Source organism: Panthera pardus, unplaced genomic scaffold (genome assembly GCF_024362965.1).
Source record: "Panthera pardus isolate Hobbes unplaced genomic scaffold, ASM2436296v1 HiC_scaffold_17, whole genome shotgun sequence".
NCBI classification, from domain to species: Eukaryota; Metazoa; Chordata; class Mammalia; order Carnivora; family Felidae; genus Panthera; species Panthera pardus.
The window spans coordinates 53,819,092-53,844,351 of NW_026526732.1; the positions used below are offsets into that span (position 1 = coordinate 53,819,092).

Consider the following 25,260-nt stretch of genomic DNA (forward strand, 5'->3'; position numbering starts at 1 on the left):
AAATAAAGAATGCCTTTGTGGGGTAGTCTAATTATGATAATGGTTCCAATTGTTCTTGCCTCCTTGTCTACACTCTTTAGATTGTGACTTTCGATCTCTTCCATGTCTTAGCATCTGTCTGCCCAACTCCTCAATCTGGGCCAGACTTGTATTTACCACAACCAATAGAATGAGGCTAAAGTCACAATTTTCCAGTTCTGAGCTTAGGTCTCAAGAGGCTTTGCACACTTCTGCTCATTCTGTTGCAACAGCTGGGCTGGACTCCCGATGAAGGAGAGAGCATAAGAAGGAGAGCCAACTGTCTAACCTGAGAAAGCAGCTGAGGCCAGCCTCCAGCCTGCTGCCCCACCTGCCCATAGTAGATGAGAGAACCCAACCAAGATCAGCAAAGCTGACTGCAGATGCATAAGTGAATCCAAAAAATTAAAAGAACTTTCCAGCTAAGCCTGTAGATTAGAGAGCAATAATAAAGGTTTTTTTTTTTTTAAGCTACTGAATTTTGGGGGTGATTTGTTATGTAGCAATAGCTAACTGAAACACTATACTTGCTACAGAGAGGTTTACTAGGAAAAGCCCATATTTTCAAAGTCCTTAGCAAGTCCAGCACACGTAGAAAAGTATGTCTAGCTTTTGTAGCAAGATTGGTCTTACATAATTGATGAGGATATGTAAAGACACATACTGTCATTTGTTTTATGTTCATTTATTTTTCTTAATCAATTATGGCATTTTTATGGTGTAGCACAGAACTCATGTCTAAAAATAAAACTTGGTGATTAACTGTATACAAGAGCTAGAAGGAAAAAAAGCTAGAAAATCATGTGGCATCCCAATAGAATACCAGAAGACATGGACCAATCAAATAAAAACAGAAAGTCACAGAGAGAAAACAAGCTGGCATGAAAAAGGCAACTGAGAGAGATAAGGACTGACTGCAATGAAACTAAAATTATAAGAGCATTCCAACAGAAAAATGGACAAAGGATCGAATACATAATTCCTGAACGAAAAGCAAAGTTGAAGAGGCTAATAAACAAATGAAAAATATAGTCAAGCTCACTAGTAACCAAAGAAAGACAAAATAAGAATGATATATCATTTTTCATATAGCAATTTTGCAAAGAAAAATAAATTATACTACTCAATGCTGGCAAGTAGGTAATGAGACATCCATTGCTGCTAAGAGAGTAAATTAGTTCAGATGCTCCAAAAATATTTTGTTGGATTGTATTAAGAGCCCTAAAAGAAGTCATCGACTTGACCCAATCATTCTGTTTCTAGAAATCAATCTACAGGAAGTGACCAGAAATCCAACCAAAGGCTATATACAGGATTATTTATAACTATGTGAACTAAAAGCAACTTTAAAATAAAACAACAGAGGAAAGGCTCAATAAATTATGGCATGTTGACATAATGGAACATATTGCCAACAAATAATAATGTTTATGAAACATATTTTATGAAATGAAAACATGCTTATGATAAAAAGCTAAGTGAAAAAAATCATACTTCAAAATTATAATTATACTAAGGTACCTATTTTGCTCAAAATATATATGTAGGAAAAAGACTAAATACGTAAAAATGCTAACAATTGTTATAGATAGTGACAGACTTAGAAGTCTATATTTTATAATATTTTATGATCTTCTTTATTTTATAGATTTTTCTGTATTTTCCAAAAGGGAAACAAAATATATTATGACAAAAGAGTAAAAACTGAATGATGTAGCAAAACAATGTTGAAGACCTTTACTGATTGCAAAGTATACTCTTTGGTTTTGTTTTTCAGCTGTTTAAAAAAAAAATTTTAACGTTTATATCTTATTGAAAGACAGAGCATGAGCATGAGGGGCAGAGAGAAGAGGAGACACAGAATCTGAAGCAGGCTCCAGGCTTTGAGCTGTTAGCACAGAGCCCGACACGGGGCTCGAACTCACAAACTGTGAGATCATGACCTGAACCAAAGTCAGTCACTTAACCAAGTGAGACACCCAGGCACCCCTGCTTTTCACTTATTTAATCCCCTGCCTCTTCCCTAATAATCATGAAGAGTGAATGTGTAAAACAGTCACCGCAAATGCATATACTAAAGAGCTTGAGGAGTTAACACATCTATTCAAAGCTGCAGTTGCCACCCTCATTTACTCCACTGTATGAGACTGGGAGTCCCAGGAGGGTCAGTACTATCTTGTCCACCCAAGTGTCTGGGGCACCTACCAGCCCAGGGAACACGATCTTGCATAATACAAGACTAGTGAACAAGTAAACACATGATCACCAAGTCCTCTTCAGAACCAATGGTAACTACTGAATGCTTAACAAATACAAATTTTGTACTAACTCTCACAAGAACTTGGCAAAACACAAAGATACGTTTGTCTACTCTTTTGACCTAACACACCACAAAATTGCATGCACATGATCTCTATAGCAGTTGTAAGTATTTATACTTTTGTTTGCATTAGTTGATCCTCTTATGTAAGTAAACCATAGCATAAGACACCTTTTGAAACCATAATTAGTATTATAAATTCATGCATTGTGTCCTATGAATAATTAAAGCATATGATTATTTTCGACTACTAAATGCCACTTCAGTTAGTAGCATCCTTGAGTATGTTATTCTAGCTCAAAATTCAAGTAGCATTATCTAATGCAGATTCTTCTTATGATAGATAATGATGGCACTCTCCATCTTTCTACCTGAGCAATTAAAAAGTTTAATAGTCTCTGATGTGGCTGGCTATCTGAATAATTTTCTAAACAGAAACAATTAAAATCCACTCATTCGATGGTTTGTGCATTCTCGACTATTGTTTCAAACTCTTTGTTTCTGTGGAAACCTGATGAAAACCTAAAGAACTTTAAATCTATAATGAGTTTGCAAAGAGCGTTTGTTTTCCTTAATTACTGGGAGTATACAGCTGGATTATATGTAGCACAGTTTTTCTAAAAAACTTTTAGGAATAAAGAGCTTGCCTGCTGTCTTCTTTCTCCTGTATGAGAAACGGCACAGCTGTCTGCTTCGGTTTGACCCTGGTGCCAGGAGCGGGGATTTTCTCAAAGCCACACCAGTGTGAAATGCACGAGCGTTACCACCAGGCTGCCTTCTGCCCTGCAATGAGCGGTTGGTCCACTTCAGCACACACGAATGAGCTGTCAGCTTGAGTTTCTTTTTTCTCTGCCTGGCTAATGCTTGCTCTGCCACCATTATTTCAGCTCAAGTAGGATGATTATTATTTCAAGCGCTGTCTAGATTATATTGTCCTAAGGGTTACTCTTTATCTGTATAGACTTCTCTTTATAAATTCCTTGTAGTGCTACCCTGATAGCCCCTCATTACACAAGTGTGCATGGCATCTTGCTTTGTGTATACAGAAATGACAATACATCATATCTTAAAGAAAAGTGCTTTTTAATAGGGAAAAAAAACACTTTAATTAGGATGAATGCATCCTTTTCAAAACAAACTAAAAATATCATATGAATTTGTTAAAACAACTATATGCACCAAATCAATAAAGATAATAACTAGAAAAACAAAGCACTGAAATGTGTGTATTTGTAGAGTACATAATTTCCCAAGACTGGTAATATGGCACCTTAACATGAGAAATCACATTAATATGAAGTCCCTAACATCCAACTGGGAAATAGCTCACTATTCCAGAAAATACTACCATCTCTTACACACTCTACTTCAGAAAATGTTCTCTGGTGTGCTGAGGGAAAGATTTACTCCTTGACTTAGAGTCTCAATGGCAGGAAGGCTAGTTCTCCCCAAATCTACCGGATCTTTAGCAAACTCTCTATCCCCTCGAGATAATGATGGGCTAATGCAGTACTCTTTTGGGGTTGTGCGTGTCATTTTTAATGGAGTGTATAGTAACAATGGCTCAACACAAAAATCTATGTGGCAAACCAGAGGTGATTGCACTCTTTCCTCACTCTGACTTGACTAGCTTTCTGTACGTAATAAATCTCCAAATTCTGGAGATACCTAAATCTGGAGATTCCACAACTGACAACTTTCTTAAAACACAAACCACATCAAATCAGATCTACTGAGTACCTGCTAGATGAAAAGCACTGCGCTGGGTTTATTCCCAGGGATACTTCCAGTTCATTTAGGAAATATAAACTCCAACAACTGTCACAAAAATATTTGATTTATAGCCTGTAGCACAGAAAACCAAAATTTTTATGTATTTCCTTGGAGCTGTATTGATGCTTACATTCAGTGGTGCCTCTTAATAATGATGATGATGTTAACGATTTCCTACCTTTTCACATTCTTCTAACGTTGTGTTTTTAAGTTATCTCCACATTTTTCCTGTTTTTTTTTTTTTTTTTTTTTTTTTTTTTTACTAATTACTTCATCATTACTGCATTTTACAAACTCATTTATGAAAACAATACGGTAACAACCCCCTTCTAATTTCCCACTGGTAAAAAGATTTTATTAGCTGGTTTAAAACAAATGGAAATTTAAACATTATTATTAATGCCTCAGACATTATATCTGATTGTACAGACGACAGAGGTAATAATGTATGTGGCCAAGGCTGAAATGTTTCATCCCTTATGTTTTCTATTTTTTAATATAATGATTTTAATAAGAATGTATACAGTAATGATGAAGTAATTAGTAACAACATGATTCCACCAAATTCACTGAAATCAGTAACTGAAGACTAGCACTTGATCATTAACATAGTCAAGCCATCCTGCGTATCCCCTCGGTAGAGGGCAGTATTTGCTACATCTCTGTTGGAGGAAAGACTGTTCTAAATTTGCCTGGCTTTGAGATCTATCCAGAAGAAATTTGAAAGATTACCCCCAAATGAGGGTCTACACCTTTGCTACTGGTTCTAAACGTGCGTTTGAAAAGAAAGGTTCATCAATGTAAACTCCTTCCTTTGGAAATCAAAGCAAGGAGGCATGAAAAGTGACATTTAAGACACTAAAAAGCAAGAGGATATAGAATAGCAAGTAACCTATTTTATTTTATTTTATTTTGGGGGGGGCACAAGTGGGCAAGGGTCAGAGAAACAGAGAGAGAGAGAGAGAGAGAGAGAGAGAGAGAGAGAGAGAGAGAAGGAGGGAGTGAGGGAGGAGCGGGGCACACCCAAAGCAGATTCATGTTTTTACCCAAAGCAGGGTTTGTGCTCACCAGATGTGGGACTCTGAAACGAACCATGAGATCATGACCTGAGCCAAAGTCAGATGCCTAACAACTGAGGCACCCAGGCACCTGCAAGTAACTTATTTTAAATTTGAGGATGGTGACTTCTGAAACTGTTAAAGTCTTACAAATGCAGAAATTTTGTTATTTTTGTTTTGCTTTTCCCTGTGAGAGTTCACGGACTCTCCCCAATCTTCTTAGACTTGGATACTGAAAAAGCCTAATCAGAGTTGGAAAAGAAATGGATATCAAAGAATTTTTCTTCCTCCCACTCTTCTGCTTTCAAAATCATGGAAATACTTCGTGAAAAATACTAATTAATATTCTAAAGATACTAAAAAGTTAATTAGAGCAAGGCTGAATGCCTCTCTGTGCTGTTAGATACACAAAGGGCCAAATGCTTCAGAGTAAGACCAATAGAACTCTTCACTCCATCTTCTTACCAAAAAGACAACCTTGAATTATCTGCTACTCAACTTTTATTAAAATATACAACATTCATGAAAGGTTTGAACATGAGTCTATCCAACCTCCAAGCATTTATCCAATTTCTAAGCAATTTCTCTGGATCAACCTGATAATAGAAAAGCTTACTTATAAGGCATTTTTGACCTCTTATAGCACTAGTTTCATTGAACAGGACTTTGTCAAAAGGGCCCCAGCTTGTTTATAAGAATCTGTGTGATACAAACTTGTATTGACAGCAGGAACAGTGCTGAGAAAACTGTCTGCCGGCATCTTTTAGAAGTCCCTATCCAAGTGCCAGAAAAAGCTTCACTTCTCCTGAGTAACTAATTTTATGTCTTATAACTTACTGAACATCTTTCCCCCTCTTTGGGAGAAGCTGACAGCTGATATAATTGTTCAGTGTAAGAACCTTGTAGAGGTTTATGACATGGATTTACATGTACTAACTTTTCCTTTCAACTTAATTATTCTCTATTTTCTCTTTGCCCTGCTTTTTAAAAAATCTACATAATTCTATTTGTGAGTATATGTGTATATCTGTAATATTTTTTGCTACAAATAAATACATGCCTAAATTATTCTTTTTCTATTTCTTTTTAAGGCTTATTTTGTTATTTAGTTTGCTTTAATTAGATGGGAAGCAAAAGGGAATCTGGGAAATAAAATGTAAGAACTTTAGATACTCAACAGCAGTACATCTTTTAAGTTTGTTAGTTAACAGACTAACTTAAACTCACTTATATGTGGAATCTAAAAAACAAAAAACTCATAGAAAAAGAGATCAGATTTGTGGTTACCAGAGGTGGGGAGCTGGGAGGAAGGGAGATGGAGGAATGTGGTTAAAAGGTGCAAACTTTCAGTTATGAGACAATCACTCTTCCTTTTCTTTTTATCTATATGAAATGATGGATGTTAACTAAACCTACTGTGGGTAATCACATTTCACAATATATGTAAGTCAAATCATCATGCTGTACACTTTAAACCTTATATGGTGATGTATGTCAATTATTTCTCAATAAAACTGGGGGAAAATGTATGTAAGATAATTTTTGTATCTCCATGTAAGTGTGAAGGATAATTTATATTTTACAGAGTTTTTCCACATATATTAAGGCTGGAAAACAGTAAGATTAAGTTAAGAGCAGAGGCTTGTTATATTCATCTATTAACACATTTTACATAGTAACCTCCAAATCCCAAGATGTTACCAATCTAGTAAATTACTTCCATTTAAAAAAATTCTTCAAATGGCGCCTGGGTGGCTCAGTCAGTTAAGCGGCCGACTTCAGCTCAGGTCACGATCTTGTGGTCCGTGAGTTCGAGCCCTGCGTCGGGCTCTGTGCTGACAGCTCAGAGCCTGCAGCCTGTTTCAGATTCTGTGTCTCCCTCTCTCTGACCCTCCCCCGTTCATGCTCTGTCTCTTTCTGTCTCAAAAATAAATAAACGTTAAAAAAGAATTTTTAAATAAAAATAAAAAAATTATTCAAGAAATGGTGGGAGATTTTAGTTGTTTCTAATGTCCCTTTGATTCAGCTGTACTAGGACCCTGACTCTGTTTCCTTCCACTAAATCCCATGGTAAGATTTTCCAATCCCATCCACACCCCTCATCTCTTCCTTTTTCAGTGTCAGTTCAGGTGATTTCATGGACTCCTTTCAACTTCAAACTAACACATCTCTATAAATGACTTTCAGATCTGTATCTTCAGTCTTAGATTTCCAGTTGCTTGTAAGTCCCCTTCTCCTATATCAGGTATTTGTCAAGGGTCCTGCCATTCCTCTGGTCATCCAAACTGAAAACATCAGAGCCCTAGGTGGCATGCCCTTGGCCCTGAGACCTCTCGGCATCCGATCTTACATATTTCCCTCATATTCATCTTGTTCTTTCCAATCTATCATGTACACCTGTTTTAGGGGGCAACTGAGAGCACAGATTCGACCCATGTTCTGCGTTCCAAGCCACAGACCCTGATGAGGGGTAGCATCAATCTAGAGGAAGGGGCACATAAGGGCATGATTTGCTCACTTAGCTCCATGCCCATCTTGGGGAGCTTTATCTAATGCACAAAGGTTCCATATATGGTAGCAGCAGAGACAATCTTATACAACTTTGGCAGATTATCCAATATAGATCTGTTAAAAAATGACAAGTTTTTTTTTTTATGCTGATGAAGGTTCTAATTCAAACTCTACCACCTGATATGCAAGCTCCTTTATACTGACTTCAACCCATCTATTCTGAGTGCATACCACTCTCCTATATACGATCTAAATTCCAGCCATGACCCTTAAGTTGTCTGCAAAAACGGTTCTTGATTGTTGGGTGATTTTTCTTTTTAGTAGTTTAAAGATGATATTGCACTGTTTGTCCATTGCTTTTTGATAGGAAGTCTTCAATCATACTGTTGTGCCCCTGGCTGCTTCGAAATTTTCTCTGTCTTTGGTTTTCAACAATTTGACTATGATGTTCCCGGGAATGATTTTCTTTGTACCTGCTAGGGGTTTGTTGAGGTTCTGGGATCTGTAAATTTACATCTTTTCTTAAATTTGGAAAAACTTCAGCCATTATTTCTCTAAAAAACTTTTCCACCCCATTCTCTCTTTTCCTTCTAGGACTCCAATGATATAGTTGATTTTTGATATAGTTTATGTCATGAGGTTTTGCTTTTTTTTCCCCTCAACACTTTTGTTTTTCAGATCATTGCATAATTTCTATTGACCTATCAGTTCACTGATTCTACTCTCTTCTACAGTTTGGTATGAAGTACAATAAACTTAAAAATTTTTAGATCTAGAATTCTCAACTTTTAGTTTTAGAATTTCCATTTTTTTTTTTTAGTTTCAATTTCTTTGCTAAGATTTCCTATTTGTTTATTCATTATCAGTATATTTTCCCTTATATCCTTGACTGTAGATAAAAAAAAAAAAAAAAAAAAAAAAACACTTTAAAATCCTTCCCTCTAATTCCAACATCTGTATCCTCTCAGGGTCAGTTTCTGTTGATTATCATTTCTCTTTTAAAATGGATCAGATTTTCCTGTGTCTGCACACAGCTAGCAGTTTTGGATTGGACTCTAGATAAGGTGAATGATATGTTGTTAGAGACTTGGAATTCTTTTTATTCTACCAAAGTATATTGATTTTCTATTGTTGCTATTTCAGCAGGTAATTAACTTGGCTAGTCCCAAACTCCAAACTCTGTCTCCTCTGTGATGAGCAGCAGCTGAAGTCTCTGTTCAGTATTTTTAGTGTTAGCTGTGCATGTGCAGTTCACAGATCAGCCCAAGATTTGGGCAGTCTCTGTGAAGAACTCTGGGCTCTTCCTCTGTGGTTCTCTCTGTTCCATCATTTCTTTTCTTATTTTCCAGCTCTCTTCTCATTCCTCAAGCCAGGAATATTTCAAGTTTCTACTGAGTTTTAGATGTTCCATATGAAAACAACTGTGATCTCTTCTCTGGCAAAAAAACAAAACAAAACAAAACAAAAACCTACAAAAATAAGAAACTCTGGTACCAGTGTCTTTCCTTTCTTCCAAGTGGTGCCTGAGCTTTCTCCCTGCTTTTGGTTGTCCAATAGTGCCTCCCAGACAGTTCTTTCTTAGATTTTGTCCAGAGTTACAGCTCTGATCTAAAGGTGGGTTAGTCAAATAGGTGCTACTCTGTCATTAACGGAAGTAGAACCCTCCTGAATCTTCAATTCTCTGAACATACTCTGCCATTTCCTACTTCCGTATTTTTCATAAAAACACAAAACCTCAGAGGAGGAAGAGATCAAAGGTTGCCCCCATGATGCCCTATTCTTAGGAACAACCAAACAGCTACCCTCACACTCTCTCCTCTCCATACCAGCAGAATCTTCAACCCTCCAGCCTTTAAGGCCTAGTTCCTCTTTAATTACCCACAACTTTCTGCTCACACTGATCCAATAGTACTAATTATAATCTGCCTCACACTCCAGTGATCTATGTACTGATCATATTTTCTCTTCTAAATTAAAGTTGTATGAGTGTACAGACTAACTCTTATTCACCTTAGTACCCCCTATAGCACCTAGAACTATGCCAACCTTCCATTAAGTACTCAGGAAATATCTGTTGAATGATTAGAAAGTACCATAAAATATAAAAAGGGTAGGGCTCTGTTACCTTGCATAAAAGGTAACAAACAATTACCTAGCATGTTGGTTTATTTATCCAAGTTTTCCTTCTTGAAAGAAGGGCATTTCCAAGGGGAGATACTATTTGCTGACCCACTAGAACATGCTGGTAAGTTACAACCTTTCCTAGAGTGTACTGCCTCATTAATCCTATTACTTTATGTACCATGGTCCTGCTCAATCTAAAATGACTTCTTGTGGATCATGGTAAGAAGTCTAAATTTCTCTGCCTGGTCTTTATGGTGGATCTGTCTGAAATTTTCATTCTTATTCCTCTTTTCTAACATGTACTCTACTCTCATTAGGAAAGTATCTTCTGTTCCTCCTGAAACATTCAGTGCTTGGCTTCCGATTATGGTGAAATACCTTCACTTTGCTCATCTCAATTCTACTCACCTATCAAGGTCAAGATCAATTTCCTCCTTAAGTCTCATGTCTCCTCAGAGTCTTCCCAATCCTTACTATCCTTACTTTTAACTCCTGATGTACTCATAACATGTACTAATGAGCACAACTCCTCAAAATAGACTTGCTACAGCTCAAAAGAATGAAAGAAATTAGTTGTATCATTTTACAAATGAGATACTTGGACCCAGAGACGTTAAGTGACTTGCCCAAGGCCACTCAGCTACATAGTATCTGGGTAAGTACTGGAATTCCTACCTCTTGATTCCGTTGGGCCTCTTTCCACTCTACAACACTGTCTGGCATTTGTTCATGTTATTTCCTTTACTAAATTGTAAACTTCTTATACTTCTTTTATACTCCTCATAACACAGTGTTATACCAATATGGAAGTACTTAAGAAATAGTTGCTGGCCACTGAATCAATGTAACAATCTTTGGAAGGGGGGAATCTTACACAACATATATTTCTTCGTTAACAATAAAAAGATAAAAGAGCTAAGTAATGTTTCATCCTAAAATACATAGAAATCTTACAGTTTTTTGATACTATAACTCATTTCTAGGTTTTTCTCAAAATCTTTGGCCTTAGTATCTTCAGGTTACTTTAAGAAACAAAAATAGTATATTCTAACAATTCTCAAAATTTTTTCTATAAAATACACTTCAAAGTCATAATATATCTATTGGAATATATTTTACTAAATATTCTAATTAGCAATGTACTAAGTAATTACTAATTCTGAGTCAACTGATCTAATCCAGAGGAAAGGTACTATGGAGAATATCGAGTCATGTATTTTATGGTGGGAAATAGAAAAACTTAAAAATTAAAAATCACGGAATTACTTTATATATAAAACTTCTGTTAAAAAATAATAATAATAATAAAGAGCCAGTTGGTAGGTAAGCATTAAAAAAGCCACAGTGTTAAAACTTTTAAAATTCAAACAAGTACCTATACAGTGTAGGGCGCCTGGGTGGCTTAGTGGGTTAAGCGTTCAGCTTCAGCTCAGGTTATGATCTCATGGTTTGTGAGTTAGAAACCCACATCGGGCTCCGTGCTGATGGCTCAGAGCCTGGAACCTGCTTCAGATTCTGTGTCTCCCTCTCTCTCTCTCTCTCTCTCTGTCCCATCCCAGCTTGTGGTCTGTCTCTGTCTCTCAAAAGTGAATCAATGTTAGAAAAAAATTAAAAATAAAGTACCTATAAAGTGTTTTACAGTCTTATTAATTGGTTGACCTATATTTCCTATATTTACCAATCTTTTCATTATACAGATCTTATGTTTAGAGAACTATTTCTGTTATTATTCCTGTTTTGCAGGTAGAGAAATTGAGGCACTGAGATGCTGAGTTACCGTCCCAAGATCACAAAGCTAGTAGGTGGCAGAGCCAGGACTTGAACTCTTTGGTAGTTTGCGAATTCAATTCTGTAGTTTAGAGTTGTGATACTCCAAGTCAGATCATTCAGTTTACTTTTATTTACTTATTTATTATTTATTATTTATTTTTGAGAGAGTGAGAGAGCAATCACACGAGCACGGGAATAGAAGTAGAAGAGGGAGAAAGAATATCTTAAGCAGGCTCTGCACGCAGAGCCCAACGTGGGCCTCGATCTCATGAACTGTGAGATCATGACCTGAGCCGAAATGAAGAGTCAGATGCTTAACTGACTGAGCCATGCAGATGCCCCAGGTCATTTACTTTAAAATAATAATAATATAAAAAATTCTAATCTTAAAAAGCTAGTGACTTTAATTTTTAAAATTTTATTTCATACTTTTTAATCCTTGAGCAGGTAAATGACACATTCCTCTCAAAGACCAAAGCAAATATTGAATTAAATTAGCTTGTCATACTTTCTTACAAAAGTGATCTTAAAGGGAACATGAGGAGTTGTGTCTAATACTAAATCTCCTCCTCAAAATAATTGTACTCTTAAGACAGATAACATATTGAAGGTATACAGCACATTCATCCTTCCCTTGAGACACTCTGGGAATCCCTAGGTGTTTTCTCCCCATTATAGGGACCATGCACATTTCCACAGCAAATGAAAGCAAGCTTTCTCCCTCAGAGAAGCTTCAGGCAGCTGAGCCTAAGTAGTCAATGGGTTACAGACTTTAAAGTTTGGGGCTGTATGCTACATCACCTAAAGAGCTATGCTTGCCCTAGTTTGGGAACAGAAGGCGAGCAGGACTGTCCAGCCTCACAATGAGCCCTGTAACAGAAAACTTGTCATATGGAGAGAGTAGGAAGGTGTTCTCTCAACCCAGTTTTTCTTCATTCCTTCTGATTCTTCTTTACCCATCATGGAAATGGCCACATTCAAGTGGCTATAGTTTTTAAATTTCTAATCCAGCCCTCCTTTATGGGCATTTCTCTAAGGGTCTTTTTTCTTTTTCCCTTTAAAACAGCAAAATACAACAATCATAACTTGTAACCCAACAGATAGTTATTTCCTTGGAAGATACAAATCACCATCTATAATTAGTAAAAACTGGTCCTTCAGTTCAATCTCCAAACTTGCTTTATCTTGAAAAATGCAAATAATGCTTATAAAATGTCATTTTAGCTTAGTTAACAAAATATGGATTAGAACAGCACCTATAAACTATATTCCTAGAATAAGCAGTGAACAAATTACTATTCATTTTCAGCATAACTTTCTTGATAAAGTTTTAGGATGCTAAAATAGTACATCCTGCACTTCACAATTTGGTTGTTCAACTACACAGAAAATATTTTTACAAAAATATTTAAGGATTTCATCAGTTTTTTTAAAAGCCTCATTTCTCTCTTTTTTTTTAGTTTATTTATTTACTTTGAGAGAAAGAGAGCATGCACAAATGGGGGAGGAACAGAGAGAGAATCCAAAACAGACTCGGGACTCAAACTCACAAACCAAGAGATCATGATCTGAGCCAAAGTCCAAGCATCAGACGCTTAACCAATTGAGCCACCCAGGCACCCCTCAAAATCCTCTTTTAATTCATAAATATTTCAATTATTTTCTTTTAAAGCTCTTATGGTGTCATTATCCTTCTTTTTTTTTTTTTTTTCTTTATCAAGTTGACCAATCTTCATTTGCGTGGACAGGCTTGCTTTTTATCTACATTGTTAGGGTGTTTACTACCTCAGACAAGCAGTGACTTAGTGGCAAAAGACTTAGACGTGATGGGTGGGGCATGGTTCTAGTATAAGCTGTGAGAGATGTTTGAGGAAAGGCTACATTTCTTTAAGTTTTTAAAAATATTTATTTATTTTTGAGAGAGAGAGAGAGACAGAGAGTGTGAGTGGGAGAGGAGCAGAGAGAGGGAGACACAGAATGTGAAGGCTTCAGGCTCCGAGCTGTCAGCACAGAGCCTGACATGGGGTTCAAACTCACAAACTGTGAGATCATGACCTGAGCCAAAGTCAGACACTTAACTGACTGAGCCACCCTGGCACCCCAGGATGGGCTACATTTTTAAGTGGTCAGTTCATTTGTGACTATTTTCTTGTTATGATAATTCTGCATTTCTTTGCAACCATATAACTATGGCAATTCAGATACTGAATACTTGCATAAAGAGGACTCTCGAAATCATTCAGTTTCAGATGTAACCTAAAATTCTTAATTAAGTATAATCTTCTGAGTCAGGCTAAATAGTTCAGTAAACAAAAACCATTCAGTAAATATAAAAACACATCCAACCCCAAGTAAAAAAGCAGGCATGTGTTATATCTGGGACAGTCCCAGCTTTTGATGGCCTGGTCTTCTGGGAGGCTCTTAAAGCTTGAGACTTACCCAATTACCACACCTGATACCACCATGAAAGAAAACCTTTGGCAAGGAATGAAGGGGTTGATAGTCAGTAATGATTATTTTTGAGCCATGGCCCCTTCGAAGAAAAAATAATATTATAGACTTATACATTAGGTAGCAGTTTGTCTATTAGTGCCATCATAGATAAAAAAAGGTTTTGACTATAAGCCATAAGTAAAACTAAAGAGGCCCAGATCATTCCCCCCTTCCCACACCTCTCTCCCCTTCCCTGCTCCAAGCACATTTCCTCACATCTGCAATCCTGCAGGTTAACATCTAGCTTCTTGGTATCTTCAGGATTCTTTCTTTGCAAATCTACAATTCAATATGGTCATGTTCAGAAAAGCAAACCCAATTAGGAGAGCCTATAGCACTTGGATAATAATAAGGCAAACACTGCCATGTGTCATTCTAAATACTTTATATGCATTAACTCATTTAATATTTATAATAGGTAGGCACTATTATTGTCCCCATTTTATAGGTAGAAAAACTGAGGCACCAATGTGTTAAATTACTTTCCCAAGATCAGATAGTTAGCAAGCGGCTTGAACTCTTTGGTAGTTTGGGAATCAGACTCTGTGCTCTTAATCACCACACTCTATCCAAAAATGTTCTGGACAGGTTACATCAAATCTTCAATTCTGGTTCTATCATGAAGTACAGTCAGATACTTTGTGAGTTCCCACATCTGAGCTAACCTTTGAGCCTTTTATGGAGCATGAAGCTGGCTGTAGAACAGACATCCTCCAGTGTGAGAGCCCCCTCCCTGATGAGAACCTTAGTACAGAATTGTCCAACTCATGTGGCTTGGCATATCCACACGATCTGGTAGCTGTGCTACTGACCCTTGGGTACTCCTGAAAGCCATAAAGGATCTACACCTCCAGACTAGGGACCTCAAGGCTTAGGCAGCCTCATTTCTTTACTCTTTAATAAGAATCTTACCATTTCTCTCTCCCTGTCATGATATGAAGAAGGTTGGGAAGCCCTGTTTCAGGGAACTGTAGAAGGATAAAGGAGAATATATTTGGGTGGTCTTTGTTCCCAGTCACTCCCCCCACATCAGAGCTACAGTAAGGGAAAGTGAGCAGATTCATCTCTATGGACATGACATGAGCTTTCAGGTTTCCTTTCCTTCCCTTGATACAGTTACTTGGCTCAAATGGAGAGCAAAGCAGAAGTCAGAAATACTGTTACTTAAGTCAGTGGCTCTCACAGTGCAGTTCTAAGATCTCTAGGGGTCCCTGAGACCCTTTCAGAGGTCCTTTGAGGCCAAAACTTGCAGTAATAATACTAGGACACTATTTACTTTTTTCACTGTGCTGACGTTTTCAGTAATGGTGCAAAAGCAATGGTGGGTAAAACTTCTGGCACTTAAGCATGAATCAAAGCAGTGGCACCAAATCATATTGTGTTCTTCACTGCCCATGTACTCACAGTAAAAAAAAAAAAAAAATCCAGTTCCACTTCAGATGTCCTTGAAGAAGCAGTAAAAAGGATTTTTAAAATCTGAACCCTTGAGAACACATCTTTTTAGTATTCTTTGTGGTGAAGGAAGTACACATAAAACACTTCCACTATACACCAAACATATCTTGAGGAAAAGCACTTGTGCAGTTGTTTGAGTTGCTAGCTGAACTAGCCACTTTTATCATGGAACATAATTTTTATTTGAAAGAATGAGTTACAGGCAAACTATGGTTATTCACACTGAAACATTATTACAATGTTTCACAGACATTTTCTTGAAAATGAACAAGACAGACTGTCACTTCAAGGAAAACAACTAAAAGTAATTTGTTGTCAGTGATCAAATTGAGCAAAAAACTGAAAATTGGAATTTTGGAAAGCTTGTTGTTTCCACCATGAACTTGATAGCTTCCCAATTCTCAAACATGTTTTTTTTTTCTGATGAGACTGATGGTTATATTAATGAATATAATGCTTTGATATTGTATAATTAAATGTGCCAACATTTGAAAGATCTATATAACTCAATCAATATTTTCCAGTAATCAGTGCATTCTCTTACAAAGTCATGCATGACAAAAGATCCATTTAAAGTTCAAGAAGGATAATAGAATGCCAAAAATACACTGATACTGCTTCAGATACTATATTGTAACTAACATTTTAAAATCTTCTTGTCAAGTTTTTTTAAAAAAAATTTAAATAGGCTTTTTTTTAGAATAGTTTTAGGCTTACAGAAAAATTGAAAAGATAGTACAGAGAGCTTTCATGTACTCCCAAACTCAGTTTTCCCTATAATTATTATTATTAGTAGTAGTAGTATATTTATTTTAGAGAGAGAGAATGTAAGCAGGGAAGAGGGGCAGAGGTAGAGAGAAAGAATCTTAAGTAGCCTCCACACTTAGCATGGAGCTGGTTGTGGAGATTGATCCCACGACTCTGGGATCATGACTTGTGCTGAAATCAAGAGCTGGATGCTCAACCAACTGAGCCACCCAGGCTCCCCCAGTTCCCAGTTTCCCCTATTATTAACATCTTACATTAGTATGGCACATTTGTTACAATTAATGAACCAATGGGGCTCTTGGGATTCTCTCTTCCTTGCTCTCTACTCCTCCCCTGCTCACATTCTCTCTCTCCCTCTCTCTCCCTCTCTCTCTCTCTCTCTCTCAAAATAAATAAATTAAAAAAAAAATAAAGTTCATATTTTGTTCAGATTTCCTTACTTTTTACCTAAGGTCCTTTTTCTGTCCCAGGATCCCACCTAAGATACCATATTAGCTTTTAGTCATCATGGCTTTTAGGCTCCCCTCTGCTGTGACAGTTTCTCATACTTTCCTTATTTTTGATGATCTTGACAATTTTGGGGAGCACTGGCAAGTTATTCTGTAGAATGTCCCTCAACTGGAATTTGTTTGATGTTTTTCTCATGATTAGGCTGGAATTATGGTAATGGGAGAACAACCACAGAGGTCATGTGCTATTTTCATCATATCATATCAAGGGTATAAACTATCAACATGAATTATTGCTGTTGATGTTAACCTTGATCACATTTGTCTGAAGTGGTGTTTGTCAGGTTTCTCCCCTATAAAGTTACCCTTTCCCCCAATCCTTTTCATACTGTGCTCTGTGGAAGGAAGTTCTTGTTGAATTTTCATGTAGCATCAAAAAAGAGTATCCATGGGGCAGCTGGGTGGCTCAGTTGGTTAAGCATCCAACTTTTGATTTTGCCTCAGGTCATGATCTCACGGTTTGTGGGCTCTGCATTGACGGTGCAGAGTATGCTTGGGATTCTCTCTCTTCCTCTCTCTCTATGCCCCTCCCCCATGCTCTCTCGCAAAAAAATAAAAATAAACTTATAAAAAAAAGGGTATCCACAATTATCTGATATGGCTATTAAAATATTTTTCCCGGGGTGCCTGGGTGGCTCAGTTGGTTAAGCGTCCAACTTCGGCTCAGGTCATGATCTCACGGTTTGTGAGTTCGAACCCCGCGTTGGGCTCTGTGCTGACAGCTCAGAGCCTGGAGCCTGCTTCCGATTCTGTGTCTCCTCCTCTCTCTGCCCCTCCCACGCTCATGCTCTGTCTCTCTCTGTCTCTCAATAATAAATAAACATTAAAAAAAATTTTAATATTTGTCCCATTTCCAACTACATATCTCTGTAAGACCAAATTTTCTTACATACTTAAACCAAAATATCACAAAAGATTGAATGTAGAAGTAGATACGCAGTTGTCCTTATCTTCTATTAAGCCAGACATTAAAGAGCTTTGCAAAAAAATATGTCATTCTTCTTACTAAATTATTCTCACTTTATAAAATGTTATTTTTCATACAAATGTTACTTATGCTAATTTGATGGGTTGAATATAATGGTTTTTATCATTGTTATTTTAAATAAGTTATAAATATTGTAAAATTTTCTGTTTTAATTTCTAATACATAGAGCAAATATTGAGGGATAACCCATATAAACAAAAGCTCTTTGGGTCTCTCAATAATTTTTAAGAGTGTAAACGGTTCCTGAAACCAAATAGTTTGAGAAACACTTGCTTTAGGGTTAAACTTTTGTGGACCAAAAATGAAAGAACCCTGTTCAAAGAAAGTGAGCCAAAACTGAATTCTAAAGGCTTAATGAGTAAACTGACTATACCTAAATTCTCCTTATTGAAAAATGTAATTTTTACACCTGCAGAAAATTGTTTCCTCAACTGATAACTGTGCTCACAAGTAACTATTTGCAAGAGTAGTTAGTTATTTGTGTCTTAAAAATAATGACAGGTAGCCAGGTGTGTTTGTAAAGTCTAAGCAGAAAAATATATCAGTTGATGCATATGCATGGGTGTACACATGTTCACTGTCAACTTCTTGCTTATTAGTTTCCTTTTTTGGTTTTTAGTGTTCAAGGAATGGAGATCCATCAGATACATGTTTTAGCCTTCATCTGTCTATTAATCTTGATTATGGCGCATTAGTTCATATATAGTTAGCCTTATAACTGTACCTAACAGTATCTCTTGGGGAGTTGTTAAAAAACATTTCGCTTTTCTATTTTATGCTTTATTTCATTTCATGTATTCCAAGCGAAACCACTGGTTGGGAACTACTTCTGGTTTGTGTCCTGCGGTTGGTACACTCTGACTAAATACTAAAGGATGAATAGCTTTTATCTCCACTATTTGGCCAAGAGTCAAGGCTGATGGTGTCTGGATGCCAACAGCGGTGATTAGCATCAGGGAATAAGGGCATTAATCACCAGAGCCGAGACAGCCCAGGAATCTCCCTGGCCCTTTACCTTCCCAGCAGCAAAATCATTCCTGCAGCATTGCTGATTTACGTGTGCCGTTTCTCAAATATGCTGACTTCTGGCAATACCATGTCCAAATAAGGCAGGAGCCAGCCTGGCTAAAGCACAGGGGACAGGTAGGGCAGAAGTGAGATTACAAAGAGCTTAGTAGAGAGTGGGTCAGATTCTTGTAGGAAGGGTGCAAATCCAATGTCAAAAATTATCCCTAACTCTTTTTGTCCTCTCTCTGCTTCCTCACATTCTTCATCAACCCTTAAGTTAAAGAGTCATAGTCCTGGTGTCGAAAGGCATCTTGAAAATCATCTTCTGGTCCTTCAGCTGTCTTGCAATGCCAATTTATGGGATGCAGTTGAATGTGTGATAAGGAATTTAGGACATAAGCAGTTACATGTAAAATTTCAACACACATGCATAGACCTAGTTTGTTTCACATGGGCCCTCAGAATTCTAAGAAAAGGGTGGGATAAAATCTCGTGATTGACTCATACCATAACTTGATTTAAAAAGGTAAGATGTATACTAGTAACTTTCTACCTGAATTTATTTAATTGTTCTGAAATTTTGTAAATAAAGGAAAAAGAATTCTCTGCAACACCTTCTTCCCCACCACCTCCACAGAGTAACTATGAAGATCTGAGTCCCTGAATAGTGGGCTTTTCCTGGTACTAAGTGTCTCCTGAAATAATGATCACATAAAAAAATACAGGTAAATACTCAGTATCTGCTCCAGGAGACCATCTTCCCCCAAAATGGAACAGGTCTGTCCTTCTTCTCTCCTCCCTAGGTGTCCTTCTATGGAAGAAAGATGAGCCTCATCTTTTGAATACATAAGATTTTTCTCAAGTTTATTTCTCTGGCAAAGTAAGTAAAACTTAAATGAAAGCATTCATAGAATTTTGTCTAGAGATAAAATTCAACCTTGATGAAACGATCCCGTAGAGGTGTGAAGGATCCACATTACCCAGAACGACTTTCACTACCAGGGGTGACCTCATCACCCTGTCAGAGGATGTGACTAGCTCTTAAACCTTACTGAAGTGCTTTATTTCTGTAATAACAATTGCAGATTAGATTCATCTCTGACTTAAAAATTACAAAATTACACTGGCTAAAAGTAATTAAGTCATTAGCTTGTAAGAAAAGTACTCATAAAATGGTGGGCAACTATAAATAAAGATTTTCTTCTTCCCACTCGCTGAAAAATTCTTTTTTGAGTTGCCTAAAACTTAAGATAAGTCGGAGACTATTTACATGACAACTGAGGAATTATGCTTAAAGTTATGTATAATTTGGATTCTTCTCAAGATTTACAGTCAATAAATACATTGACTATCCATTGAGTAGTGACAATTCTAGAGCTTCTAAAAGACAGAATTCATATCTATAATGAAGTTACAATCCAGGTCTTTCTCACTGATATGAATGTGTGTGTATATATACATTTTTTTCTCTGTTGAGTATATTATTATATAATATAGATGGCACAGTTAGAGAAATTCACTTTCTCTGACCCTCACCCAAATAGGTAAGTCATGGCAATAACAGGTGGGCAATGGGACTGAGGGACAGAAATTCTTCTGTCCTACTTCCTTGGATCATGGTGGTATTACTTCATCTTCCTTGTTCCACATACTAATCTCACTTCAATTTAGAAAAAAAAACACCTGGGGCGCCTGGGTGGCGCAGTCGGTTAAGCGTCCGACTTCAGCCAGGTCACGATCTCGCGGTCCATGAGTTCGAGCCCCGCGTCAGGCTCTGGGCTGATGGCTCGGAGCCTGGAGCCTGTTTCCGATTCTGTGTCTCCCTCTCTCTCTGCCCCTCCCCCGTTCATGCTCTGTCTCTCTCTGTCCCAAACATAAAAAAATAAAAAAAAAAAAAAACGTTGAAAAAAAGAAAAAAAAACACCTAATTCTCTTATGTTTGACTTTTACAGAACATTCCTAAAAGTGATTTTTGTTTTGCTTCCAGCAACAGTTGATAGTTCTCTCTGTATTTCTAATTTTGCTTTAGCATCCCTCTAAGTACAAATTTTGAGCCAATATCTATAAAAGGGACATGGCATATACAGATGAGTATTTCCCTTACTGAGACTTTTAAATCAGTTCTGACTCTGTGAATGGTATTTTAAAATCTGAAACAGGCAGAGAGGAAAATATGAAGTATTTTAACATGTGAAAAGGCCAATGAGTCTGGACGTGTCTGGATACTTACTCTCTCACACAGCTCTTCAAATGTGCAGTCGGCAACAGTTCCACAGGCTTTATTCAGCCGCAGCTCTCTGCCTTGCACTTTTAGAATCCTTGGTCTAGTTACTATGGGAACATGAACAAAGACTCAATCTTGTCTGGATAATTACTATAAAATTCATCTCTTACAGATAGGAAATGCATAGCTTGATGAATAATAGCACATGATTCAACACATAAATTAGACAAAATGCTGATACAATGACTGCCACTTGAGCGTGGCATCAACCCATATACAGCAATGGAACTTATTAATTGGTCAGTGGAGATTGGGCATTGTGTTCTAAATGTATTCTCTTTCAAGAGAAATTAACTTACGTACAATCATTTTGTTTCTGAGCCAGCTCATCAAACAACTTATCCATGACAGCCTCCACATCAGCTTCACTTGTGCTACAGTGAAAAGAATAATAGAATATGAAATTAATAACACTTGAAGCCAACATCAAACAGCTGCCTGAGCCTGCTTAGCTTTTTGCCCATAAAGAAAGAGAACAGGATGTTATGCTCTAAATACAAACATTAGATTTAGAATACACTTAAAAGCAGAGAATATTAACTCTCAGGTAGATGATTCTGCCTTATTTGCATACACTGAAAGACTTCTGTGCTTCTGGCTGTTTCCAGTAATGAGACGATACAGGCAGAGTAAATCCATTAATACTATGTGTACACAATGAGAAGAAAGGCTTCTGGCTCTCTCTTGCATGCAAAACAAGAGCAAATAGACAAGGCAGTCAAGCATCCAGCAAAGTATCCTTTGAAATCTCTACTGAGAGGGTACATGTGAAATTAAATATTGAAGCTGCTTAAAAAAAAAAAAAAATCAAGTCAAGCCACTGGCTGAGAGGATCAAACATCCAGAATTAAATGACCAGCTTCGAAATACCAACTTGATCTGCACATCAATAACTTTATCAGACTTCGAGTATAAGGACAATTATAGACCACACAGTTTCTCTCAAAAGTGTCCTTGTCAGAAATTCAAGAAAACTCTCTCCTTCTGAGATGCCTACCACTTGCCGGCTACTGGGAAGTTAGTCTCATCAAAGAATCCTTTGTATTCTAATTACAAATCACCATATGGTTTAGGGAACTCACAAATACAAATGTGATAACACTATGGCCTTTTTTCCTGTCACTTATTTTTTTTTAAAGAGAGATTTATAAATTAACTGTCAATAAAATAACCGGCAGAAAAAAATAAATGCTGTTAAAAAAAACTTCAAGTGCAAATATAAGTTTACGTCAACTCTACATACAACCTTATACAGGATAACTTGCCGATATGCTTAATTTTGACATACAAGTCACTCTTACCTAGGTGTGGAAGCAATTAAACTCGATTCTGGACATCATCTCAATAAAGTCTTACTGAAAACTAAAATGACAAATTATTTTTTCTTTAGATTAAGTTTAAACAAAACTAAACTCATTCCTTCCCTGAGATAATTATCAGGTAGCAGGCATTTAACACACCAGCACCTAATTCTTCAACTGTTCTCCAGCAAATGCTTTTAAAACGCCATTTGCATTTTGTTATGTTATTATTCAGTTATTATGAAGGATATGGAATTGTCACATTCCATGTAATAACCATTCCACCTGAAAGGATCTTAAAAACATCATCTGCAATGGTTAACTTTGCAGGAGAAATGCTATTTGACTTAAGTAAGGCCTTGTATGACATCTGAGTAGGGTAGCATTAAAATAATAAAATGGCACTACAGAAAGTGATTATAGAGACAAAAAAACAACTTTAAAGGTAGAAAGAAATCACACAAGCCAATGTAAATGTCAATGCCCACACCAAGCACATGTATGTTTAGATGGCTTTGCCAACATTATTCTTGAGAATTCATTTAGAATTGTCTCCACCTTGTAATGGGCGTAAACGCAACAACTGTTGGAGAAGCCAAAGCACTTTTTAAGGGATATAGAGAAGGAGCAAAGCCAGACACCAAGGATATCTGCTGGCTTGTAGAAAGTTAACTTCTCCTTAGGATAGGCATGTTACCCAACAGAAGGGGAGAGATGAATTCTGAAAAATAACCAAGGCAGAACACGGTTACATTTCTAAAAGCATATTTGGTCAATAAATAATTGCTTGCAAATTTCATCAGTGGTGATTTCTGTTTTACTCTGCGCTCTAATATACTGTAACATTAAAATGAGGCTCACAAGACTTTAGTCAGGCCACATCTTCTACCTCATCTATGAAATTACTATACATGATTTCACTATAAGTGAAATGGCACACTGCATGTGAAATGTGAAATGTATATAATGTGAAATGATACAATTATTTTTATTATAGCAGTATCCTACAAAAATTCTATTATCATAAAAAGTTACTCAGAAATTATAACATGCAAAATAAAATTTTTTACTGCTGTAGTGGCCTAAAAATAAATGTTCACAAAAGTAGTTTGTGTAATGTATAATTGAATAGATGGTTTTCCATCTAAGCCAATTTGTACTTGACCTCAGGGAGTGAGTTCTATTGACTGGCTGAAGGACAGGAACCTCAGCTTCATATTGTCTTAAAAACAGGAGGGGCTGGTATGCCTTTTTGGTTCTATTAGATGTATCCATATGGACACAAAATAAATGAGGATGATATGAAAGAAATCCTTACCAGAAATAAACTTATTCATAATTCCTTAACAGGTAATTTATAAGAAAACCTTAGTCTTCACCCTCAACCAGACCAGATTTCCCTACTTAAAAGGATGCATCAATCAGAGCTAACTTTTTTTTCATGTTTTTATTTATTTTTGAGAGAGAGAGAGAGAGAGAAAGTAGAGGAGGGGCAGAGAGGGCAGGGGACAGAAGATCTGAAGCAGGCTCTGTGCTGACAGCAGAGAGCCCAATGCCAGGCTAGAACTCACAAACCATGAGATCATGATCTAAGCTGAAGTCAGACGCTTAACTGACTGAGCCCCCCAGGCACCCCAGAACTAACCTTTTTTAAAGGATGAGAATTAGAGGGGTGCCTGGGTGGTTCAGTCAGTTAAGTGTCCAACTCTTGGTTTCCGCTCAGGTCATGATCTCACGGTTGGTGGAATTGAGCCCCATGTTGGGCTCTGCATTGACAGCATGGAGCCTGCTTGAGATTCTCTTTCTCCCTCTCTCTCTGCCCCTCCCCCTGCTTGTGCACGCTCTCTCTCTCTCTCTCTCTCTCAAAATAAATAAATAAATAAACATTAAAAAAAAAAGGATGAGAATTAGAAAAGTAAAAAGAGAAATTAAAACCTACCTAGCCATATTAGTTTAAAAGATTCAGAGTTTTACTAATTATACAAGTTCATATCTGGTTTAAACATCTTTGAATATGCTTTGTAATTCTAGTAAAAAAATTTAGATGATTCTCAACTATTTCAATGTGCCACACAGGGAAGAACAAAAGCTGTATTTATTGAGCAACTATTATGTAACAGCTAATTTACCTATACTACCCCCACCCTGCCATGCATGTAGTATGTGTTATTATCCCATTTTTACAGAGCAGAAAACTGACACTCAGAGAATTAAGTCACTTATCTAAGATCTTAAAACACAAAACTTTACAACAAAGTATTAGAAATAAAACAACAAAGTATTAGAAAACACAGTGGCAATATTTGTGGCATATTATTATCATAATAATTAATAATAATAATTAATATAATACCCCAACAGAAAAACTGATAAAGGACCTGAACAGACAAATTGCATTAAAAAATAGCTCAATGGGGTACCTGGGTGGCTTAGTCAGTTGAGCATCCTACTCTTGATTTCAGCTCAGCTCATGATCTCACGGTTTGTGGATTCGAGCCCCGTGTTGGGCTCTGTGGTCGGGCTCTGTGCTGACAGTGTGGAGCCTGCTTGGTATCCTCTCTCTCTGGCTCCCTGCCCCTCCCCCACTCATGCTGACTTACAAATGCTTGCATACACACCTTCTCTCTCAAAATAAATAAACTTAAAAAAAAATAGCTCAATGGGCAAGAAGCCTATGTAAAATCATTCATTCTTATTAGTGATAACAAATGCAAAGTAAAATCATAAGACCTTACTCTTTTATCTAAATTGGCAGAGATAAGAAAAATACTAGAGCAAGCCTAGGTAAGGGGAAAATGGACCCTCTTCATTTACTGCTGGGAGGAGTATAAAATTGGTACAAGAGTTCAGGGCAACCAGATAATATGTAATAAAAACATT

General features: G+C 36.9%; 1 protein-coding gene across 1 annotated transcript in view; it reads right to left on the bottom strand.

The window, feature by feature from the left end:
- The window catches only part of AFG1L (AFG1 like ATPase), a 197,779-nt gene that overhangs the window by 13,813 nt on the left and 158,706 nt on the right, over nt 1-25,260 (bottom strand). The window contains exons 10-11 of the mRNA XM_019443029.2: nt 21,383-21,453; nt 21,026-21,126 (exon numbers count right to left, since the gene is read on the bottom strand). Of these exons, the coding sequence (XP_019298574.1) occupies nt 21,026-21,126; nt 21,383-21,453 (172 nt within the window). The remainder of the gene's footprint in view (nt 1-21,025; nt 21,127-21,382; nt 21,454-25,260) is intronic.